Source organism: Fringilla coelebs (assembly GCF_963513975.1).
Source record: "Fringilla coelebs genome assembly, chromosome: 2".
In the NCBI taxonomy this organism is placed as follows: domain Eukaryota; kingdom Metazoa; phylum Chordata; class Aves; order Passeriformes; family Fringillidae; genus Fringilla; species Fringilla coelebs.
The window spans coordinates 91034060-91053652 of record NC_140029.1 but is presented as its reverse complement, the minus strand read 5'-3'; the positions used below and the strand labels follow the sequence as shown (position 1 = coordinate 91053652).

The 19593-nt window shown below is 45.2% G+C and overlaps 2 protein-coding genes across 2 annotated transcripts in view; one reads left to right on the top strand and one right to left on the bottom strand.

Moving 5' to 3' along the window:
- ATP6V1A (ATPase H+ transporting V1 subunit A) overlaps window positions 1-11492 on the top strand; it is a 30304-nt gene extending 18812 nt beyond the window's left edge. The window contains exons 8-15 of the mRNA XM_084224027.1: window positions 763-871; window positions 1670-1792; window positions 1880-1994; window positions 3057-3120; window positions 3846-4049; window positions 5973-6067; window positions 7215-7386; window positions 9243-11492. Of these exons, the coding sequence (XP_084080153.1) occupies window positions 763-871; window positions 1670-1792; window positions 1880-1994; window positions 3057-3120; window positions 3846-4049; window positions 5973-6067; window positions 7215-7386; window positions 9243-9335 (975 nt within the window). The 3' untranslated portion in view covers window positions 9336-11492. The remainder of the gene's footprint in view (window positions 1-762; window positions 872-1669; window positions 1793-1879; window positions 1995-3056; window positions 3121-3845; window positions 4050-5972; window positions 6068-7214; window positions 7387-9242) is intronic.
- A 171-nt stretch (window positions 11493-11663) lies between these two features.
- Window positions 11664-15130, bottom strand: DUSP12 (dual specificity phosphatase 12; the record flags this gene model as incomplete). Its single annotated transcript, XM_084224558.1, has 6 exons — window positions 11664-12362; window positions 12887-13073; window positions 13473-13569; window positions 14464-14582; window positions 14671-14784; window positions 14862-15130. 6 exons carry the CDS (start codon window positions 15128-15130, stop codon window positions 12201-12203), a joined length of 948 nt encoding a protein of 315 aa, XP_084080684.1. The 3' UTR covers window positions 11664-12200.
- Between the last annotated feature and the right edge of the window lie 4463 nt (window positions 15131-19593).

Here is a 19593-nt window from a genome sequence, read left to right as displayed (position 1 = left end):
CTTTTTAATTTAAAAAAAACAACGAACAAAGAACAACCAAGCAACAGGTTTACCAATCCTTGTACCTTTTACTGTGTTTTAGTGAAGTTGTCGTGCCAGGGTCATGTGTATGAACTGTCAGGTAGAAACTTCACTGTCAGAAATAGGGGCTGAAAGGCTTGGGTCTGTTGATTGGTGGCAAGGTGGGAAAGTCAAGCTGAGGTAGCCCTGAAGAAGGCAAATCCCAGGGTATTCATAAATGGAATTCTACACAATGTCAGGGTGTGCATTCTGTTGTTCAGGTGCTTGTAAGGCTTCATTGGGGTTAAAAAAGTGGTTTTATGTCCAGTTGTCAAATACTAGCTTGGCTTCTTGTAGATGGGGGAAAAAAGCTCTCCAATTCCTAATGGACTTATGACAGCAGGCTAAGAATTTTTAGATCTTTCAGCCTGGAAATCTGAGAGAGGACCATGTGCTTCCTTGTGCAGTGGGTTTGTCATTACTTACTTGAATGGGATCAATAGGGATTTGGTAGTTGCAGAAGATGAGGTGAGGCTGAAGCAGGTAGATTAAAAAAATTAAGCTCTGTGTAGTCTGAAAGACAAACCAACATATCCTAAAATTTTCAATCTCATCTCTGCTCTTGGTAGAGTAGCTGTGAGGAGAGTATCCTGATACAAGGCAAGTAAAACAGTAAAAAAAAAAACCAAGCAGCGGAAAAATTAACAAAAAAAATCTTGCTACTGTTACAGTTTGGGTGTTTTTCCTTTTCTTGCATTTTAGTTAACAATGGAAGTTGATGGCAAGGTAGAAAGCATCATGAAGAGAACAGCTCTGGTAGCAAATACTTCCAACATGCCCGTGGCTGCCAGAGAGGCCTCCATCTATACTGGTAAGATTTACAAGAGGATAGAGAAACTTGTCTGTATAAAGCAAGCCATCATGCTCTAGTATCTTCAGGTCCTGAGATGACCATATCGAGAAGCCAGTTTAGTTTCAGAAGTAAACCCTTTCAGACCTTGCCTGCACCAAGTCTTAGTATCTTGCTTGCATATAATTGCCATTTCTGAATATTGAGTAAATTTTGTTTATAAGGTGAATTTACTGTGCCAGGACTTGTGTAGGTTTTCTGCATGTGTTCATTCTGTAAGCTTTAGGTTTTGACTAGCTTTTTGCTGACAAGTACAGCTACATAATGGACAGGAATAGTATTCTCTGAGCTGGTAGATTAATATTTCCTTTGCAGCATCTTAAAGGCTTTTTTTAAAGTCCTTTTTTATGAACAGTTGTCACATAACTCAGATAAAACACAACCTTTTCTCACTCTTGTATTCTGGTGGTTTGAAAGGGAGGGAGACATTTTTCAGTTAGAAGAGTCTTTGTTCATGGTTTCAGTGAGGGAAAGAGTAGCATCAGTGACATTGCAGTGTCTCTTCAAAGAAATACACATGAATGTAAGATGAATCTGAGTGGCTCATAAACAAAAAATGAGGTGAGTGAGAAGAAATAAATAACAACAGCAAAAAAAAGACAGCAGGGACATAAGCAGGAAGAAAGAATAACTTCCATTGTCTGTTTCCATCGAAATGTAAATCAAATAATTTGGTTTATTTACATATTTATGATGACATATAAGCATAGAATTCCTTTCTGCACTGTATCCCGCAGCAGGCTGTTGTCTTTGTCACAGGAATCACCCTGTCCGAGTATTTCCGGGATATGGGCTACCATGTCAGTATGATGGCAGACTCTACTTCCCGGTGGGCTGAGGCCCTCAGGGAAATCTCAGGGCGACTGGCTGAAATGCCAGCTGGTGAGTACTCTTTCTTCAGCCTAGGCTTGTAAATGCAGCCCTTCAAACTGGGAGCCTTTGAGTGAATCTCTGTGTGTTGGTTTGCAGACAGTGGTTATCCAGCCTACCTCGGTGCCCGGCTGGCCTCTTTCTATGAGCGAGCCGGGAGAGTGAAATGTCTGGGCAATCCTGAGAGGGAAGGCAGCGTCAGCATCGTTGGAGCGTGAGTGTTGCGTTGCTTTGCCTCTGCCCCTGTTTTGTATGACACAGTACCTTTTTTTCAGATGAAAAGGTCTCGTTGCTCTGTGCAGCTGTTAAAGATATCAGAGTGAGTAGGTAGATGCTTAGTCTCTGTTCGCCCAGAGCTGCCGCTAAATTGTGCGTGGGGGCAGAAGGAATGAATGCGGACAGGTAGCTCTGTGGAATCACAGGCACAGCAATCGGATCAAGTGGCTCAGGGAAGAATGTCATTAGGGCTCTCTGAAAAGTATGTCAAACCATGCTCAGAGCAGGAAAGAAGGGGCAGTTAGAGCAGCAGCGTGTGCTCTTGGGGGTATAATGAATCACAACTGTCATGCTCAAATAGAGTAGAATTCCATGGAGCAGTGTATCTCAGGCTGTGATGTGCTGTGATAAGCATGTTGTCTGCAGGCATTCTCCTAGGTTATACTGGTTTGTGTATTGTACCCTGGGCAAAGTAGATTCCCTCTGTTTTCAGAAGGGCCCCTGGCATCTGCAAGAACACCCAGAGCTGATTTTTTGCTCTGCTTAGTTCTGTTCACAACCTATGTATGCAAGGGCTTTCTGCTTTTGAGATTGGAAGACAATTTTTTTTAATCTCTGGGAAAGCATGTATTGGAGTGTCAAGCACAAATGTAGTTATAGGTGAATATCAAAAATAATTTCAAATTGGCATACTGTTTTCTGTAAAATCACTGCACTGTGTATTCATGATGTTCTATCAGCACTCTTGCTGAATCTGTTCTAGTTGAGACAGGTTTGATCCAAGCTGGAGTTACTACCTGCAGCTAACATGACTGAAATTACACCTTAATACTGTCAATCTGTCACTGATGTAACTATTTCATACATATGCTTGATATTACCTCTGTGTGGGTATGCATCAAGCACTTTGTGCAAACATATTGCAATCTGTTATTTACTTGAAGTCATGTTGACTTTTCTGGTTTCTCTGCACTGAGCTATGCAGTCAGTCATATGTTCAGGACTTCACTTTGAACTTGAAAGCAACTCTGATAACCTTTCCCTATCTCTTCCTGCTCAGTGTCTCTCCCCCAGGTGGTGACTTCTCTGATCCTGTCACATCTGCTACCCTGGGCATTGTTCAGGTACGTCCCACAAGGTTGCAGCTCTTCTGTCCACTTTGTTAGACTCCAAATGGTTGTACTTGCGCACATTTGTGCCAGTGGCTGGGGTGAGAGGGCTTTGATTTGACACAGGCAGCGTTATAGGGTATTTTGGAATATGTTCTAACACTGTGAAAGGCGACCTTGTGAGATGGTCTCAAGCTGATGTGTTTGAGATCCCTTTGGAAGAGGGAGTGAAAGCAGCAATTCCTTCCAACACTGCCTGCTCAGGGATATCTGTGTGCTTTTTAAGTGCTGCCCATTGAGCTGCGCTGCAGATGTATCTGTTCCAGCTGAGATGGAAAGCAGACCACTATAGGTGCATTGAAACCACAAAAAATCCTCAGAGAAGCTGACTGGGAGTGTCTTGCAACTGTTTGTAGTTTTGGGAAAAGCAGTTACATCTATTTGGTCTCCGTTTTCCATAGAGTCCAATATTGACATTGCTGTGGCTAACTGCTCCCTCGTGAGCAGTCTCAAGCTGAAGAAATCTGAACTCAGCTTAGAAGTTGCATCATTTTTTTGAGAAGTGTTATTTGAATCTCACTGCTGTAGTTACCAGGCTCCCAGGCTTCCATTTGTGAAGCCTTTGCTATGCTGCATTAACTCCAATTTGCTTGACTTCCTCTATTTTTTTTTAATTGCCTTCAGTTATTTTAGTTCACTTTTGATTTGGAGAGCTGATTGACCTTTCTGGCTTCTGGCAGGTTTTCTGGGGCCTGGATAAGAAGCTGGCCCAGCGCAAGCACTTCCCATCTGTGAACTGGCTGATCAGCTACAGCAAATACACGCGAGCCCTGGACGAGTACTACGACAAACATTTCACAGAGTTTGTCCCTCTCAGGACAAAGGCCAAAGAGATCCTACAGGAGGAAGAGGACCTTGCAGAGATTGTGCAGCTTGTTGGGAAGGTGAGTGACCAGATGTGGTGTCATTGAGCCATCGTCCATTTCCTTATGGCTAGTGCAGGCTTTTGACCATGTTTTAGAGCAGACCTGACAGATACTGCATTGCACACAGAAGATCACTGGGAGATGTCAAACCCTCTCACCTCAAACTGTGCTTTATTCCAACTTTCCTATATGTTGTTTGACTTCTAATGACAAATAGTTTTTCAGATTTGCTAAACCTTGGCTTGGTGCTGCTTTTCTCATGTAAATGATATTGGGACATCTACTGCTTGCTTTAAAGTTCACTTGCTTTAGTGTTCTATTCTATTCAGTTCTATGGCTGATTTGCCCTTTGCTGCAACTTAAATACTATTCCATAGGAAGCAGTCTTTGTAGAGAAATTATGCAAACTCATCTTTACTGTTGAAGTCATCTGAAGGGTTACAGTTCTTAGAAACCATGTTGCCAGCTGCAGGACAGAGGTGTTGGCATTTACAAGTTGGCCTGTGGAAACAAAGTGAAGTCTGCTTTTTAAAGAACTTGTGATTCTGTTTTTTCTTTTGGAAACCTGTGACATATGGCTCCATTTTGCAGGCATTCTTTAATTTCCTTTTTTCACTTCAATGTTTTGAAGAGAAAGCTAAACTTGGACAGGAAAATTTCCATTGAAAGCTCTCAGAAAGGACCCAGTAAAAACTGTGTTTCTGCTCAGCACTGTAAATATGACAATTGGCAGGTTTCTGGCTCATGCTTGACAGTACTTTAATTCTGTGATGTTCAGATGAGCTATTATGATTTACAGAGCTGTAGTAGTGTGTAGTAACATATATTAAATACAGTTACATGGAGGAAGTTTGCTCATGGTGCTCTGTCTCTTCACTGATGTTCTAGTCCAACCAAGACGAGACCTTTCATCTCATCCTGCCTTGTAGAGCTCTCTTCTCTTGATCTGTCTTTGGAAAAAAAGGAAATGGGGTCATAGGACTTTCTCAAGTTCTCTATTTACAAAACCATCTTCTAAAAGAGTGGTTTGCAAAGCAGGGTAGGATTAGGTTCTTGGTGTGGAAGGGATATTCATAAGCAAGTACTTGTGACTAGGCATTGTTCTCACCATAGAATTACTGGAACTGGTGATTTTTTTCTCAGAGATGTTATCTTTGACAGTTCCTTTCCATCTGAGCTTGGCTAACAACTGCAACAAACCTTTAGAAAGGGGGAATTGTGTCAGTGTAGATTTTTCTTTTTAGCTCTGAATGCTGTTAGTCTCCTCATGAAAGAAGGTCTAAACTTCCTGTCTAGAAAGCAAGTTGGACTATTTAAAGCTTAATCAGGCCCCTTCAGCAAAAGGATGATGAAGGTGGAGAAGAGCAACCAAGAGCCAAGTGGTGCCAAGATCAGCAGTGTGCAGCAGTTGTGGCTTTCCTGTGGAGTATGAGAGGGATTTTCATCAAATCCTTTTCTTTTCTTGAATGCCAGATGGGAAAAGGACATTGGTAAAGGTGCAGACTAGTACCAAATCCTTTAGCTTGCTTCTTGATTTAGCACAGTGAGATCTAGCCTTTCTTTCATAGGGGTTGAGGAAGGTAAAAATTAATTTTTCCTTATCTAGGAGGGTGACATTTCAATGTATCTCATAGCAAAGCCATGTGCATTTTCAGTGTCTGGTGACTTTTCCATGGTGTTAAACAGTGGGAAGGAAGTTCCCTTTATCATCAGATAGACCTAAAGCAGACTTAGTAACTTTTTGGCCCATCTTAATGTGGCAATCAGTTAAATTGGCTGTTCTGTAGCAGGGAGTGAAAAATACCCAAAAGACAGAGCTCTGCTTAATCCTGTCTTAGGAGGGTGGGAAGACAGGTACTGAAAGACAGCTGTTCTTGGCCAGGACATTCTGTGTCTTCATGGACTTGAGTACTAAACTAACTGTTTACCTTACTTTTCTAGGCTTCCTTGGCAGAAACAGATAAAATTACCTTGGAGGTTGCCAAGCTGATAAAAGATGACTTCTTGCAGCAGAATGGTTACACGCCTTATGACAGGTGAGATCTGACTGGCCGCTCTGCCCTCTTAGTCCCGTGCAGTCTGGATTGATACAGTTATTTCACATGGAAGCTGAGCAATGCAGAAATTAGTGTTACTGTCTGTAAAGAAGTGAAAGAACTGTGCTTTGGTAGCTTGTTCAGCAGTGCATTCACATTGTTTTACCCAAGGCATGCATACCCCTTCTGAGAGTAGAACCCTTTGGGGTTCCCAGGTCCTCCTCTATTGTTCTGTTAGCCAATGTTTCTGCAGTAGAACATCTGAGGAGGAGGACAGGACTGCTTTATTTTCATAGACAACATCCAAAGTATTCTGTTTATTCCATCAATACACAGGGGACTGCAAGAATCTGCTTTCAGTTACTATTGCATAATTCTTGAGTAAGTTTCATCCATCAAAAAACCCTTACTCTCTCTTTCTCCCTAGTGAACTCTTCTTTTCTTCTTTCCATTGTATCCTTGTGTTTTAACAGCCTGACAAGGGGCCTTTTTGTACTTCATCTTACTCCCCAGCCCAGGTAGATCAGGAAGTCTTGAGTACTTCATCACTAGAAATGTTGACATCCATCATTTTGTAACAGTGTGTGCCTTTGATCAGGTTACTAGGACAGGTATGTGTGTATGCTATCGGAAGCACAGGAAGTAGCACATAAATAATGAGGTACCTTTATGGCACTCACCTACCCATTAAAAATGGAACTGCAGGAAGTGCTCTTGTCATAGAGAAACTGCCTTTCTTGTGAGCAAAGAAACTTGCAGAGCTGTCATCCCAGCCTGTTAGGAGGAAGCCTGCTCCCTTGATGGACAAAACAGGAAGGAGGAATTCTGTTGGCTGCTCATTGTTTTCCTTTACTTGTTAGCACTGGCACACATTGAAATGTGAGACTTGTAGAGCAGCAGTTCCTGTTCACTCCTATTTTGCCTGAGTATTTGGGTACTGTTTCACAAACCTCAGCTTCAGTCAGGATGATTGTCTTGGCCTGCAATTTTACTATTTAAAAATGTGGGACCTATTTGAAGCAGCCCCTCTCCTTTGGCAGTATACATTAAAAATCCCTGGAGGAAAGCAGGCTGGCACTCTTTCTGTCAGGGGAGGATGCTGATAACTGTTCTAAGATGCCTGACAGGTCCTCTTCTATTCCATCAGGTTCTGCCCTTTCTATAAAACAGTGGGAATGCTTTCCAACATGATTGCATTTTATGACATGGCACGCCGCGCTGTAGAAACCACAGCTCAGAGTGACAATAAGATCACGTGGTCCATCATCCGAGAGAACATGAGCGAAATCCTCTACAGACTTACCTCCATGAAGTTCAAGGTATGTTTGTAAAGAAGTGGGCTGTCCTGCTTCTTCTGTGAGCTTCCAGGACCTTTGATAAAGGTCTGTGAACAGAGACTCTTTGCCATCATTTTGAAGATAGTAAAGAATTGGTTTGTGAGCAGAGGTCAGTGCAGAAATCCAGTCAGCTGATGCTCACTGCACAGCCTTGGCAACCCCACCTTCAGCAGTCTCTTTTGTGTTACATATAGTCATGTAACAGTACAAGCATCTTTTCCAGTTTGCTTTGGGGGTTTTGTGATAAAATTCTGTAAAAATATTATAACATGTTCAAATGAGACTATTGTCAGAGAGAAGCAGCCTGAAGCCAAACATGGGATATGTCATATGTTACTGCAGGAGCGTTTCTTTCCTTAACTGCTATTTGCAATAGCTCAGTTAACATTTCTATCATTCAGTTTCTCCTCGATTTAAACTTCAGGCTGCTTATACCGGTCTCTAATATAAAAGACTGCTTGAAGTGGGGAGAGGAAGGGAGGAGTAACTTTAGCATGGGTTTAAGACAAAACAAGTGGATTGGAGCACCTGCTCTGGGTAACTTCAGTAGCTCTCATTTTAGGGTACAGCTTTACTAAAACTCCTCCAGAGCATGCTGGTGTAGCAGTTACTGGTAGGACAACGGCAACCTGTGATACTGTCTGATCTCCTCTATGAAATGTAATGCTTACTCTGTTAAAACTCATGTAAGTCAATACTGCAAATCGTTGGAGAACAAGTAGCAGTGGATTAAATATGTTTAGAATTAAATATTCTGCCATGCCAGTGTATTCTGTTCCTGCAGAGTACTGGCTTGTTTCTGCAGTACGTGAGTTCCTGGGATATGTTCTCAAAGCATCAAGAACATAACAAGATGCCCTTGGGGACATGAGCTTCTTTGAGAGCTGCTTATGTAGATAGAATAATTAAAACACTCCCTACAAACCCTGGCCCACCAGCAGGCACCTGAGGTACAGCAGAGCAGTGGACAGCGTGGCTGAAAAAGGGAATCCAGAGAGTGAATATATGTTAAGTGGAGCTGGACTCTAATAGTTATGAAAGGAAAATTGTATTCCCCAGCTCACAGTCTGACAGGTGTGAGGATTCACATGTCCTGCATCCTGCGGTTGGGTACTTTGGAGACACAGTGTAAGAAGTAGTGCATCCACACGTGTAAAGCCTCTGTGTTTACCAAGAGTTACATTGACCCCAGAGGATCTTAGCATTCAGAGGAGCATGGTGAAGACATTGAGCAGATTTCACAGCCCAACAGTTAATGCTTCTTGCAGAGAAAACATTGCAGCCTCACAGCAAAGCTGATAAATTTTTTCCATTTGTCTTTCATGAAAAATATTCTGAGAAAATGAAGCTGTACAAAGATATTTTTGAGATTTTAATGATTATACCATACATTTTAATTTGAACCAAAAAACCTCTAAGTAATTGCAGAGTAACTCTTCAATTTACTGGGGATTCACTGCATTTGGTGTGGGGATAGGAGCTGGTATTAACCACTGCAGCTCTTAAATCACACAGCATTAACCAAGACCCTCAGTGTTTTTGATTGCTTTCCAAATCATTTGTTTTACAGTGCTTTACAGTAACCACTGCTCATGAAAAAAAAAAAAATCTCTTTCCAGTACCCATTCTGCCTGCTCACTAATGTGGGAAGAGAATGAGATTTAAACCCTGTGGCTATGGTGAGACAGGCAGGATGCAAAGACAGAGCTACAGTGCCTGCTCTGCAGTTGGCAAGTGTTAATCATGAGGTCAAGAGGTTACAGCAGTGGCAAACCACGGCTAACTTAATTACCATGGACTTTTCCTGATGGATCTGTTTACTTGCTGTATTCTTTCAGGACCCTGTCAAAGATGGTGAAACAAAAATCAAGGCGGACTATGCTCAGCTGTTTGAGGATATGCAGAATGCATTTCGCAGTCTGGAAGACTAGGCTCGACCTCTGTGACCAGTCCAGTTTGTCCTCTCAGTTCCTCATCTCAGCTCCTCTGCTTCCCTACCTTACAAGAATGATGCAACAGTACTTGAGTTGATAAATAACCCTGTGTTTCCCCTGTTCATACTCAGAGAGTGTCTTTACAAGAAACATTCCTCTTAGTTTGTATTTGGCATTGCTTTGTGTGTCTGAAGTGGTGAGTGATGTGTGAATGGGCCTGGCTGAGTGAGGAAATGCTGTTGTACACTTCTAGGGTGGGAAAAATTTCACCTTTCCTCTCCCAGCTCTCCTGGTAACCAGTCTTTCACCTCGGGGTGTAACCAGTTGAGCTGCACAGGCAGAGGAGGTATAGGTCTTCATGCAGTCATGCAGTACATTGCGAGCTGGCAGTGGGAAGGGCATTTACACCTGCCACTTTGCTAAGTGACTATCAGACATAGAACTCCTTGTTCTCAAACAGAATTTTTGACCATATTCTGATGACATGTTTATACAACCAAAAATTCTTCACTACTCTGTCATTGCTGAGTCTCTCAGCTGAGTCTTTTGGTACTGAAATGTGGTAGTTCTGGTCCTCTTCAAGAAGGGACTAACTAGAAGATGAGCATATGCAAGCGACTGGTATAATTTTGTACACTGGAGAAATACAATTTTATCTTCCTACTTAATGCAGATAGGACTGTTGGACTCAGCATCAACTAAAATCAAAGCCACACAGGTGCTCAGCTTCCAGCAGAATTTTACCTTCTTGGCTCCCTTTCATCCTGTAAAATTTCCTGACACTCAGCTGCTTTACTTTGTGAAACTTGTGATGCTGCCATGTACTGCAAGGCATGGTTGGCAAGGTACAGTGATGCCACATGTGCTGACCACAGCGTGGTCCTTCCTTGGTGGTGCTCTGCCAGTGCAGTTGCCCCCAGTGCAATGCCCAGGTTATGCCAAGGAAAGGAAAGCACGTGCTTAGCCTTCTTCCTCCACCTGTGCTCACCTGGCCTGTTGGGTGGTGGCACAGAAGGTCCCCAGTTCTTGTGTAAGAGGAATGTATGATGCTCAGCTGGGGGCAGGGGATGAATGGGGGAAGGTTGACGAGTACAAAATGTATTTACTCCTGCCTTGTTGATTACGATGCAAGAGAAACCAGTGGCTCTGGTCTTCTGCTCTGTGCTCTGGAAGCACTCTGTCAAGCAGCTGAAACTGCTGTCTCTTGGGCTTTTTTATTGGTAAAACTAGACTGAGATGAGGAATGAGCAGAGCGCAGCCTTTCTGTCAAACTCCCCGAGCCCAGCACTCATCCCATTGCTCCAGAGTGCAAGAGAGAGAGATGCTGGCATCCTCTCCAGTCTCTCCCTCTCGATTGTGTCAGGTGGCATCCCGTGCCCAGCTGGGTTCCAGCTGCCACCTACTGCTTTGTTAGTCCTGAGACAGCACCTGTTGTTGGTGACACCGTGCCTGCGTGAGCGTTAATTCTGCACTGAAGTATTTCCACCGGCGCCAGCTTTGAACAGTAGTGATGCAAAGGGATCTTGTGCTACGGACCAAATGCTGCCACTTCCATTATGGTATCAACCCACTGTTTGTCAGGGGAGAGCCCAGCTGAAACTTAAAGGGATTGACTATTTCTGGTTCTCCCGAAAAGAAACTGCTCCTCCAGCTGATATTCTGGTAGTGAACGCTTAAGTTTACAGCTCACTAAACTTTTGGTGTATGCTGCTTATTTTATCAACGAGCATGTGTGAATGAGTAGTCACCATCCAAGCCCTTGCTGGGCTCATCGTTTGTACCCTTCACCACTGTACAATGTAGCATTTCATGCTAGAAACCAGATGTTCTTATCTCTTTAAATAGAGGATGTTATAAACTTTACAGAAGATGTCTAAGATAATGCAGTTCTAATATTTATTGTGCTGTACCTGGCCCTGAAGTGTGACCAGTTCAAAGTTTCATATATATTTTTGTCCTTTTTGTTTTGTGTCTGTTTTCAGTGTTGAGATTCTGATGTTCACTGTGTCCTGCAAGTCTTCCTTCCACAGCTGTGGGAGGAATTACAACATGGGCAGAACCCCACCACCTACTTTATCTTGTATATTTCATAATGTACGTTGCTGGAAATTGTGTAAAAAAAAATAAATTAAAAAAATTGTTCAAGTCAATGAAAATAAAATTGATTTAAATTAGGTTTTATCTGTCCTATTTTTTTATGTCAAACCAAACCTATGCTACACAGTGGTGTACACAGCAACCCATCACAAAAGGTGACAGCTTGCTTTAAGAAAATTGCTTCATCACTAGGGATTTCTTCAAAACTGCAAGCGGTTATTTGGCATGGACTCTTTACTTCAGTTCTCCCATTCCATTACAGCTTGCACAATCCCTTTGCACATTACATGAAAGAGTTACAAAGCAGTAAAATACTCTTGTGGCAGGTATTTTAGGATTAATTTTAATACAATAAAAGTGTAAGTGTAAGTTTGCCTTTTGCTGCCAAGCATGCAAATCAACTGTAATTGTACCATTTGAGGGCACTTGGCACTTTGGATCAGAAGCTGAGCAGCACTACTGCCCACAGCAACTCCTTTTGAATAAGGAGTTGAGACCTTCTGTGAACAGCAACACATAAATAAGGAATACATTAAAAACATCACACTTGGCCCATTTTGTAGATTTGACCACTCTGTAACACCTCTTTGAAGAAAGTGTTCTGGTATGTCATAGAATATATAAATGATACAGCAAGCTGAAGGTGTTCAAGTAATTCCACCACCTCACTCACAAGGGGTAGGAAGTCGTAAGCTCATTTCCTGGCAACCATGGACTAGTAGTTCTCAGTAGATGTTAAGAAATCCATCAAGTGAAGTGATGAGTTCAGGTTTTGGCAGTCTGGAAGTTACCAACAGGCAATGTCCTCACTTCATCCACTCGACTTTTGTGGATCTGGAAGGCCGGCGTCACCCAGCGGCCACAGGAACACTGGTCCCCCCTCCAGCTGAAGGAGCCCAGCTTTGACGTGCATTTGGGACACAGAAGCTGCAAGAAAAACCCAGGACTCAGTCTAAGACGTGTGTTTATGTGGAAACAGGTTAGAAACAGGCCAAAAAGCCAAACTGGAAGGGCTCTTTAAGCCCTGGGGCGTAGCAGGCAGCTGTGCTGGCAGATGGGAGGGTGTGGAGATGCAGCTGCTGGGACCTGGTGGGATTCCAAGATGGTTTTACCAGGGTCTAAAGGAATCGGTCAGCCTGAGACCATAATAGGCTTCTGAAGTCCCATAAATCTTAATAATAGAAACAAACAGCAGATAAACCCTCTCCAAGATCCTGGCTGGTGTTGTCAGCACAAGCAGAGCATAAGCTGGTTTCCTTGTGAAAAAGTATTTTACATTTAACCATCTGCCTCTAAGCTGCAAAATTTACATCAGAAACGCTGGCGAGGCCTAGGACCTTGTACGGGGGGTTTTCCTTTCAGGGAAGAAACACAATTCTGCCTTTGCAAAAAAACCCAAAAAAACAACCCAAACCAAAAATCCAAAGACTAAAGTGCATGCTCCACTTCACCTGTCCTTCCATTACTCCAAGCAATGCCGGTTCCATCCACTGCACGGGCTCGATGAAGTAGGAGGTGCACTTCTCCTGGCCATTCCCAGAAAGCCGGGCAGACTCTGTTATCCTCTTGTGGGCAAAGGCTGTCGGTCCCATTCCTTCCGTGTGGGACAAAATGCTGGAGCTACGGAACAGAGCGCGTCTGCCCTCCAGGACATGGGAAAAAAGAAGTAAAACAAACGGGTTTTTTAACTGGACAAATCTACAGACAATAGAAAATAAGGATATAGGCCTCCTGACTCTGAATATTAAACAGGAGTACAAATCATACATTCTTTTGATTAGTCTGGAGGGTTCACAAGCACCACTCCAGGGAACAAAAGGTTTTGTATTTTGTACTTTCGATTTTTTTTTTTTTTTTTTTTGCAAACACAGTATGGAAACTTAGGCAACAGCTCATCCCTGATCTGACAAAAATGACATGCCCATTGATTCACACAGGTTATTCTACTCTTGAGAAGATTTCACAATGACATTTTAAGGAGAAATATAAAGTATTTTATAAATACATAAAAATACATATTTTTAATATATAAAGTACCTGCATTTCCTGCATCTGTAGAGAACCTCTGTGTTCAAAGTTTGACATATAGTGGTAGGATCAACTGCAAAGACTTCTCGGGGCAAGTCTTGAGGTTCTGCAGAGGGGTCAGGACCATGTTGTGAATCAGGTCAGTTCAGCCACCCTGCATTCCTGGGAATGAGACAGGAGTGCGCCTCTGCCCCAGTCACAGCCTGCAGGAGCCACCTTTCCTTTCATTTGCTCTCTTACCAATTCCAGTAGGTTAAGCTAAAAACAAAAGAGCCTCATCCCGCCATGCCTAAGACTGGGATTTGCTTAATGCAAGGAACTGGGACCTAGACTATGGCCTCAGCCATGGTAAAATAATGATATTTTATTTTATGTTCTTACTTCAGCAGAAAGTAAAGGTAGAGGAGGTTTCTGAGCAGTTGTGCCAATTCTGAGTGCCCAAAATTTAGAAAGTCTGCTTGGAAATGAGAACTGCTAAGGGCAATGATAAAGGGCAACAGCACTGTGATGATGAGTATGCAACACTGAGCTCTTGCAAGAAAAGCTTAAGATTATAATTTTATTATAAAATTACACTGATGCACACGTATGTCTTGCAAATTAAGGTATGAAAGTTTACTTCATTACCTGCATTTCAACTTTATCTCAAGTTTTGCATGTTATTTTTTTCATCACATTGACATATTTTCTGAGGATGCTGTTTGTTTTGCCAGGGATGTAAAAATCACGAAAAATATCAAACTGACCTTTACCATTTTTTGCACTTTGCTAAAGAGCACAGCTCCTTACAGATTTTATTTCCCACGCATCTTCAAAGGCACATTTTTCCCCCCCACTGATGAGCTGGGATTCTCTAGGGCTGGTGCAACGTGAATACCTGCCCTGGCCGAGGTAGGCTCGACTCCACACTCGAAGTCAAGCCCCTCTGACAGGGCTCATCCCGGGACAGCCCGTTCCCGGCTGGGAGACGGCTCCGCGCACCCGCGCTGCTCCCACTCACCGGAGAACCTCTCGCTGAGCATCTCCAGCCGGTACCGCTTGTAGAGCACGCTGCTGGTGTCCACGGCGCACCCCATCGCCTCGTAGAGCTTCAGCTGCGCCTGGAAGCCCGGGTTCACCCTGCGGCGGGGCCGAGAGCAGAGCGGGGTGAGCGGGGTGAGGGGGGCGCCGGCCGGGCGGGCCGGGGGGCCGCGGGCGGGGCACTCACTGCGCGTCCGGCTTGGCGGCCCTCACGGCGGCCAGCGCCTCCTCCCAGCCCAGCCCCTGCGTCTTCATCAGGTAGGCGGCGACCACGGCCACGCTGCGGCTCACCCCGGCGTGGCTGCAAGGCAAGGGCGGCCCCGTCAGCGGCAGCGCCGCCGCGAACGGCGCCGGGCCCCGCCGCGGCCCCGGGCTCACCAGCGGACGAGCGCGGCGCCGCCGCCCGCCCGGGCCGCGCCCAGGAAGGCGGCGCACTCGTCCAGGCGGCTCAGCAGGTCCGCGCCCGGCTCGTCCCGCGCCCGGACGTGCATGGCCCGCAGCCCCGGCACGGCCGGCGGCTCCTCCGCGTCCACCGTCAGCACCGCCACCACCCCCGCCGCCGACAGCGCCGCCGGGGACGAGCAGGACTCCGCGCCGCCCACGTAGAGCCCCGGCAGCACCGGCACCATCCCGGCGGGAGCCGCCATGGCTGCGGCAGCCGGGAGAGAAGCGCCGCCCCCGGCACGGCAGCGCTTTCCGCTTCCCTCGGCAGCGTGCGAGCTTTAATTTCCGTAGTGACCGTCACGCAGCTCTGCCTACCGGGGAGATTCTCTCCTCGCCGCCTCTATGAGTGGCGGTCTTAACTCGTCTATTTCCCCTCCACCCTTCTGTCTCCTTGCAAATGCTCAGAAAACAAATATGTATCACAGGAGCGGTCGGGTTGCAAGGGACCGCCGTGGGTCATTTGGTCCAACTTCCCCGCTCAAGCAGGGTCGTCCAAGAGCGCACGGTACAGGATTGTGTGCAGACAGTTCTGGAGCACCTCCAGTGAGGGAGACTCCTGACAGACAACCGAGAGAATAGAAATACTCGGTTCCCCTTGAAGCTGCTAAATATAACTTAAATACTAACTAGCAAAATAGATAAAGGAGTATAAAAGTAGACACATGGGATGCTAAATATAGCTGGAACCAGTGGATAAACAGGTAATGAGGAATATAGTGGCTTTTGTGGCAAAGCTATGTAACAAGAGGCAATAGCGCATGTCCTAAAAGAAGTTCAAGCCAAGGTCATCTGCATCATTGGGGGTGTCAGGAAAAATCCACAAACTCCAGATGTTTATGTCCAAAAAGGAGACAGAAGAGTCCTGCAACTTTATTTGAATAAAGGGAGAGTTCACTGGAGCACACGCCTGCAGGGTTTTCTCTCTCAAGGTTTTGGAAGGCACAACCGCCTTTTATCCTAAACTTCCGGCCACATGTTGCCCTCTTCCTTTCCCTATTGCTGAGGTACTGGAAAGTACAGCCTTCCTGAACTGCTTGCCACATATTCCCATCTTGAACCTACTGTTTTATCCCGAAATTCAGAAGTTCAGTCTTGTGCAGACCCTTGACTGTTTCAGGAACCAAGCTCTCTGGGCTCTGCAACAAACCTGCTGCCCAAAGTTGGCAGAGATATTAAGATCCATGTCAAAGACTTTAACACCCATACCTTCACCCATCAAATTGTTTGTGAAGACATTAGCTTTCCTCTCAGGGGCACTCAGTGAGTATGAACACCAGAAACCCCTTTAGATGACCTCTAGGACCATAAAGGATTTCCGAGGGGTATCCGTGCAAATTAGTTCTAGGAAAAGTGATGTTTCTGTATAGGAAGTACACTGCAATGAATATGTATGGTTATGATGGAATTTTACTATGGACACAGCTATATTGGAGAAGATACCTTCTGGGAATTCAGCACACACATAATAAAGAATCCCTGCTTTCTTTTTAAATTGTGTTACCAAGTTTAATTGCCAGCTGTTTTCTGTCTCACTCCACACCTCTCTGGACAACTTGTTCCAGTGCATGATCACTCACACAGTAAAGTTCTTCCTCATGGTCAGAAGGAACTTCCTGTGTCTGTGTCCTAGTGGTTGGCACCAGTGAGAAGAGCCTGGCTCCCTCCAATTTTTATCATGGCAAAATGCCAAATTTTGTTATAAAGAGCTGTGCTCTCCATAAAGAACACTCTCTCCATGGCTGGGACACAGAGCCTTATCCTGTCTCCACTATATGGGATGGAAGAGCCTCAAGTCCCTAACTCCCATCACTGGGGAATTGTTCCAGTGCAGCTCCGTGCGAGACAGCTGTAGGCAAAACTTGCAAAAACATCTGCAAGGGCCTCTGGGATCCTTGCAGGACGCTGACTAGCCACGGAGGAGGTGAGACTGGCAGTCACCTCAGACCTGACAAGGTGAGGCTGAAACCAGAGAAGGGAGATTGTTATCCCTTTCCCGCAGGAGAGGCGGATGGAGCTGGGGTACTGCGGAGCAGCTGCCGTGCTGCAGGAGGGATGGACCACCACAGAGATGCTGTGAGGATGCTGCCCACGAGACACTGCCTCACCAGTGCCAGCAGACAGCGTGCACCAGTTGCCAGTCTTGCTGGGAGATGGGCAGTGGGATGGCAGCTTCCAGAGCTGTGGAGTTTCCATGTGCTGCTGGTGGCCCACTGAGCAGACTGAGACAACTCTGTAGTTGAGATTGGCCCCAAGGTTTCCAAGGGTGCAAGGGCACTGCTTAAAGTTTGCTGCCATCCTGCCTCACGTCCCATGCCTGCCCTAGTGTCTGTGAGATTGTGGGATTGTGCAGCAGTCCAGCTGGCAAGCTGCTCCAGGGAAAGGCAGATCCCCTCTTTGGATGGATCAGTTCTAAATTGCATAAATGTGACCCAGAGGGTGTGCCTGTGTATCTGAGTAAGGGGAGTCTCTGACAGCTCTCATTTAGATTATTTTAAGCTACATAAATGTGCAAAATGTCCTCTTCCAGTTGCCATTGCCACCAGTGAGAAATGAAAGGTTTATTGAAAAAGCATTTAAAAATGCAGGCAACTTTCCAGTAACAACGGGGGAAAAAAGCATACATACTGAAAAGAAAGATAGGTGGAAATTAAAACCAGATAAAACTGTGTATGGACCTTTACTTGTGAAAGCAGGTAACAGTTGTAGCAAACTACCATGGGGAAAAAACAGATTATTCATTTCTTGAGTGATCTGAAAAAAGTCTGCAGACAACTGCAAGTTACTGAAGGGTTTTACAGCAGGGTTAGATTATCCAGGTATTATGTGAATACTAAGGGGTTGTCAGTAATCTCTGTTAACCTTCAAATCTGTGAGTGTGCAGGGGCAAACAGTACTGTCTGCATCTAAAGCCAGGCAGGGCTTGATGCAGGATCCCAAGAGGCTGGTCCAGTGGCAGTGTTAGCACTGCAGTCCTCCACACTGCTTTCTAAAGCCATGGATAATGAGGGAATGTGAAAAAGATGTGATTTCAAACTGAAAAGCTGTAGTGGGGGTGAGAAAAAAGTCCTTGGGGCAGAGCCCACAGACAGCTCGGTACCTAATGGCTGCACATGACCAAAACTGCACTCCCTAAACCTCACTGTTTCTCTGCACACCCCCTTGGCTGTGTTTGCCACCTGCAGCCTGAGGCAATGTGTCCTGAATTTGCTCATGACTCCCAAATTAGAGTAAACATTTCTTTTCAGTCTGATTTGCAAACGCTTGTTCTCCCCCCACCTCCACCTCCCCCCATCATCTTCTCCTCTACCACCGAAAATTGTGATGTTCTCCCCCAGGTTCCAGGAAACCCTGTGACTAATTAAACAGTTGGGGGGAGCTCAGGTGCAAAGAAAAAGCCAGTCAGATGACGGGCTGCTGCCCACTCGCTCCAGCAAGTGCATTCCATCTCTGCGTGTGTCTGCCCTGCTGCTTCCTAAGGGAAAGGAAAACGCCAGCCTTCTCTGGGCTGCCCAGAGATGGGTCCTCACAGCACAACCAGGATCCAGCAAAACCGATTTTCCTGCTGTGGGAGCAAAAGTGCCTGGGCAGAGGCATAACACCCTCTTCCCTCCTAGAAGAATTTGTCTGCATCTTTCATTGCACAGCAGGATGGCTCTGTTCCTTCTGGCTTTTGGGTTGTTTGGGGTCTGTACATCAGAGGATTTGTGAGAAGAGTCTGCAGCCTGGGTTGCCAGGGGTGGCACACAGTGAAGTAGTGGGAACATCTTCAAAAAGTCATATGTGAGAGACAGCAGCTCTGGATTTCTGTGTCATCCTCACATCTAAATGCAGCAGGAACTTACTTTGCACAGGTCCTGCTGGTGAAGGGGCCTGGTACCATTTCTTGCCTCTTGGAGAAAGGGTGTTTTGCTGAGCTCAGAACTCTGTGGGAGCTGGGAAGCCCTTCATGGCAGGATCGCATCCCTTAGAGCAGGGACTTTCCAGCAGTCATGGGGCTTCTAGCAGCAAATTTATCTTCTGATTTTTGAAAGGCTGCCATTCCCTGCATAACTACACTCTGTGTGTCTATATTCACATGTTTACCTTTATCCATATATCAGGAGGAATAATTGCTTCATTTCCCAGCAGGAAACTTCAGACTTGCAGAGGCAGCTAGAGAAACACCAGAGAAAGAGGCTCACTCTTGATGCTCTGCAGGAGGATTTCATCACAGCCCTGCGTGGGTGGGATGTTCCTACCTGTCTCCACTCTCTCGGCATCTGCAGACACGCAGTTACTCCACATGTCAGACAAAAAAGAAGAGTTTTCCAACTGCAGATCTGATGCTCAATTACAGAATGGAGCCTGACAGCTACTACTACTGGGTATTAATAACTCTGCTTCACTTTATGGCTTTAACAGCTGTAGCAACCAAGATTTATGATGACACATTACATTCAGCAATGCATCACATAAGGAAACTAATCCGACAGTGCCAGGTCACTGAGCTCACTTACAGGCTTTTAAGTGAGTTTCTTCTGCCAGATTTGCTGCCCTATTTACTGGATAAAAATGAACAACTTGCACTGTTTTAATATAACTCCGTACTTGCCTCTGTTTTGGCAGCACACAGACTCTTTTCCTTTTGTCACACTGCCTTCCCAGGAGCCAGCTGATCCTTCTTCAT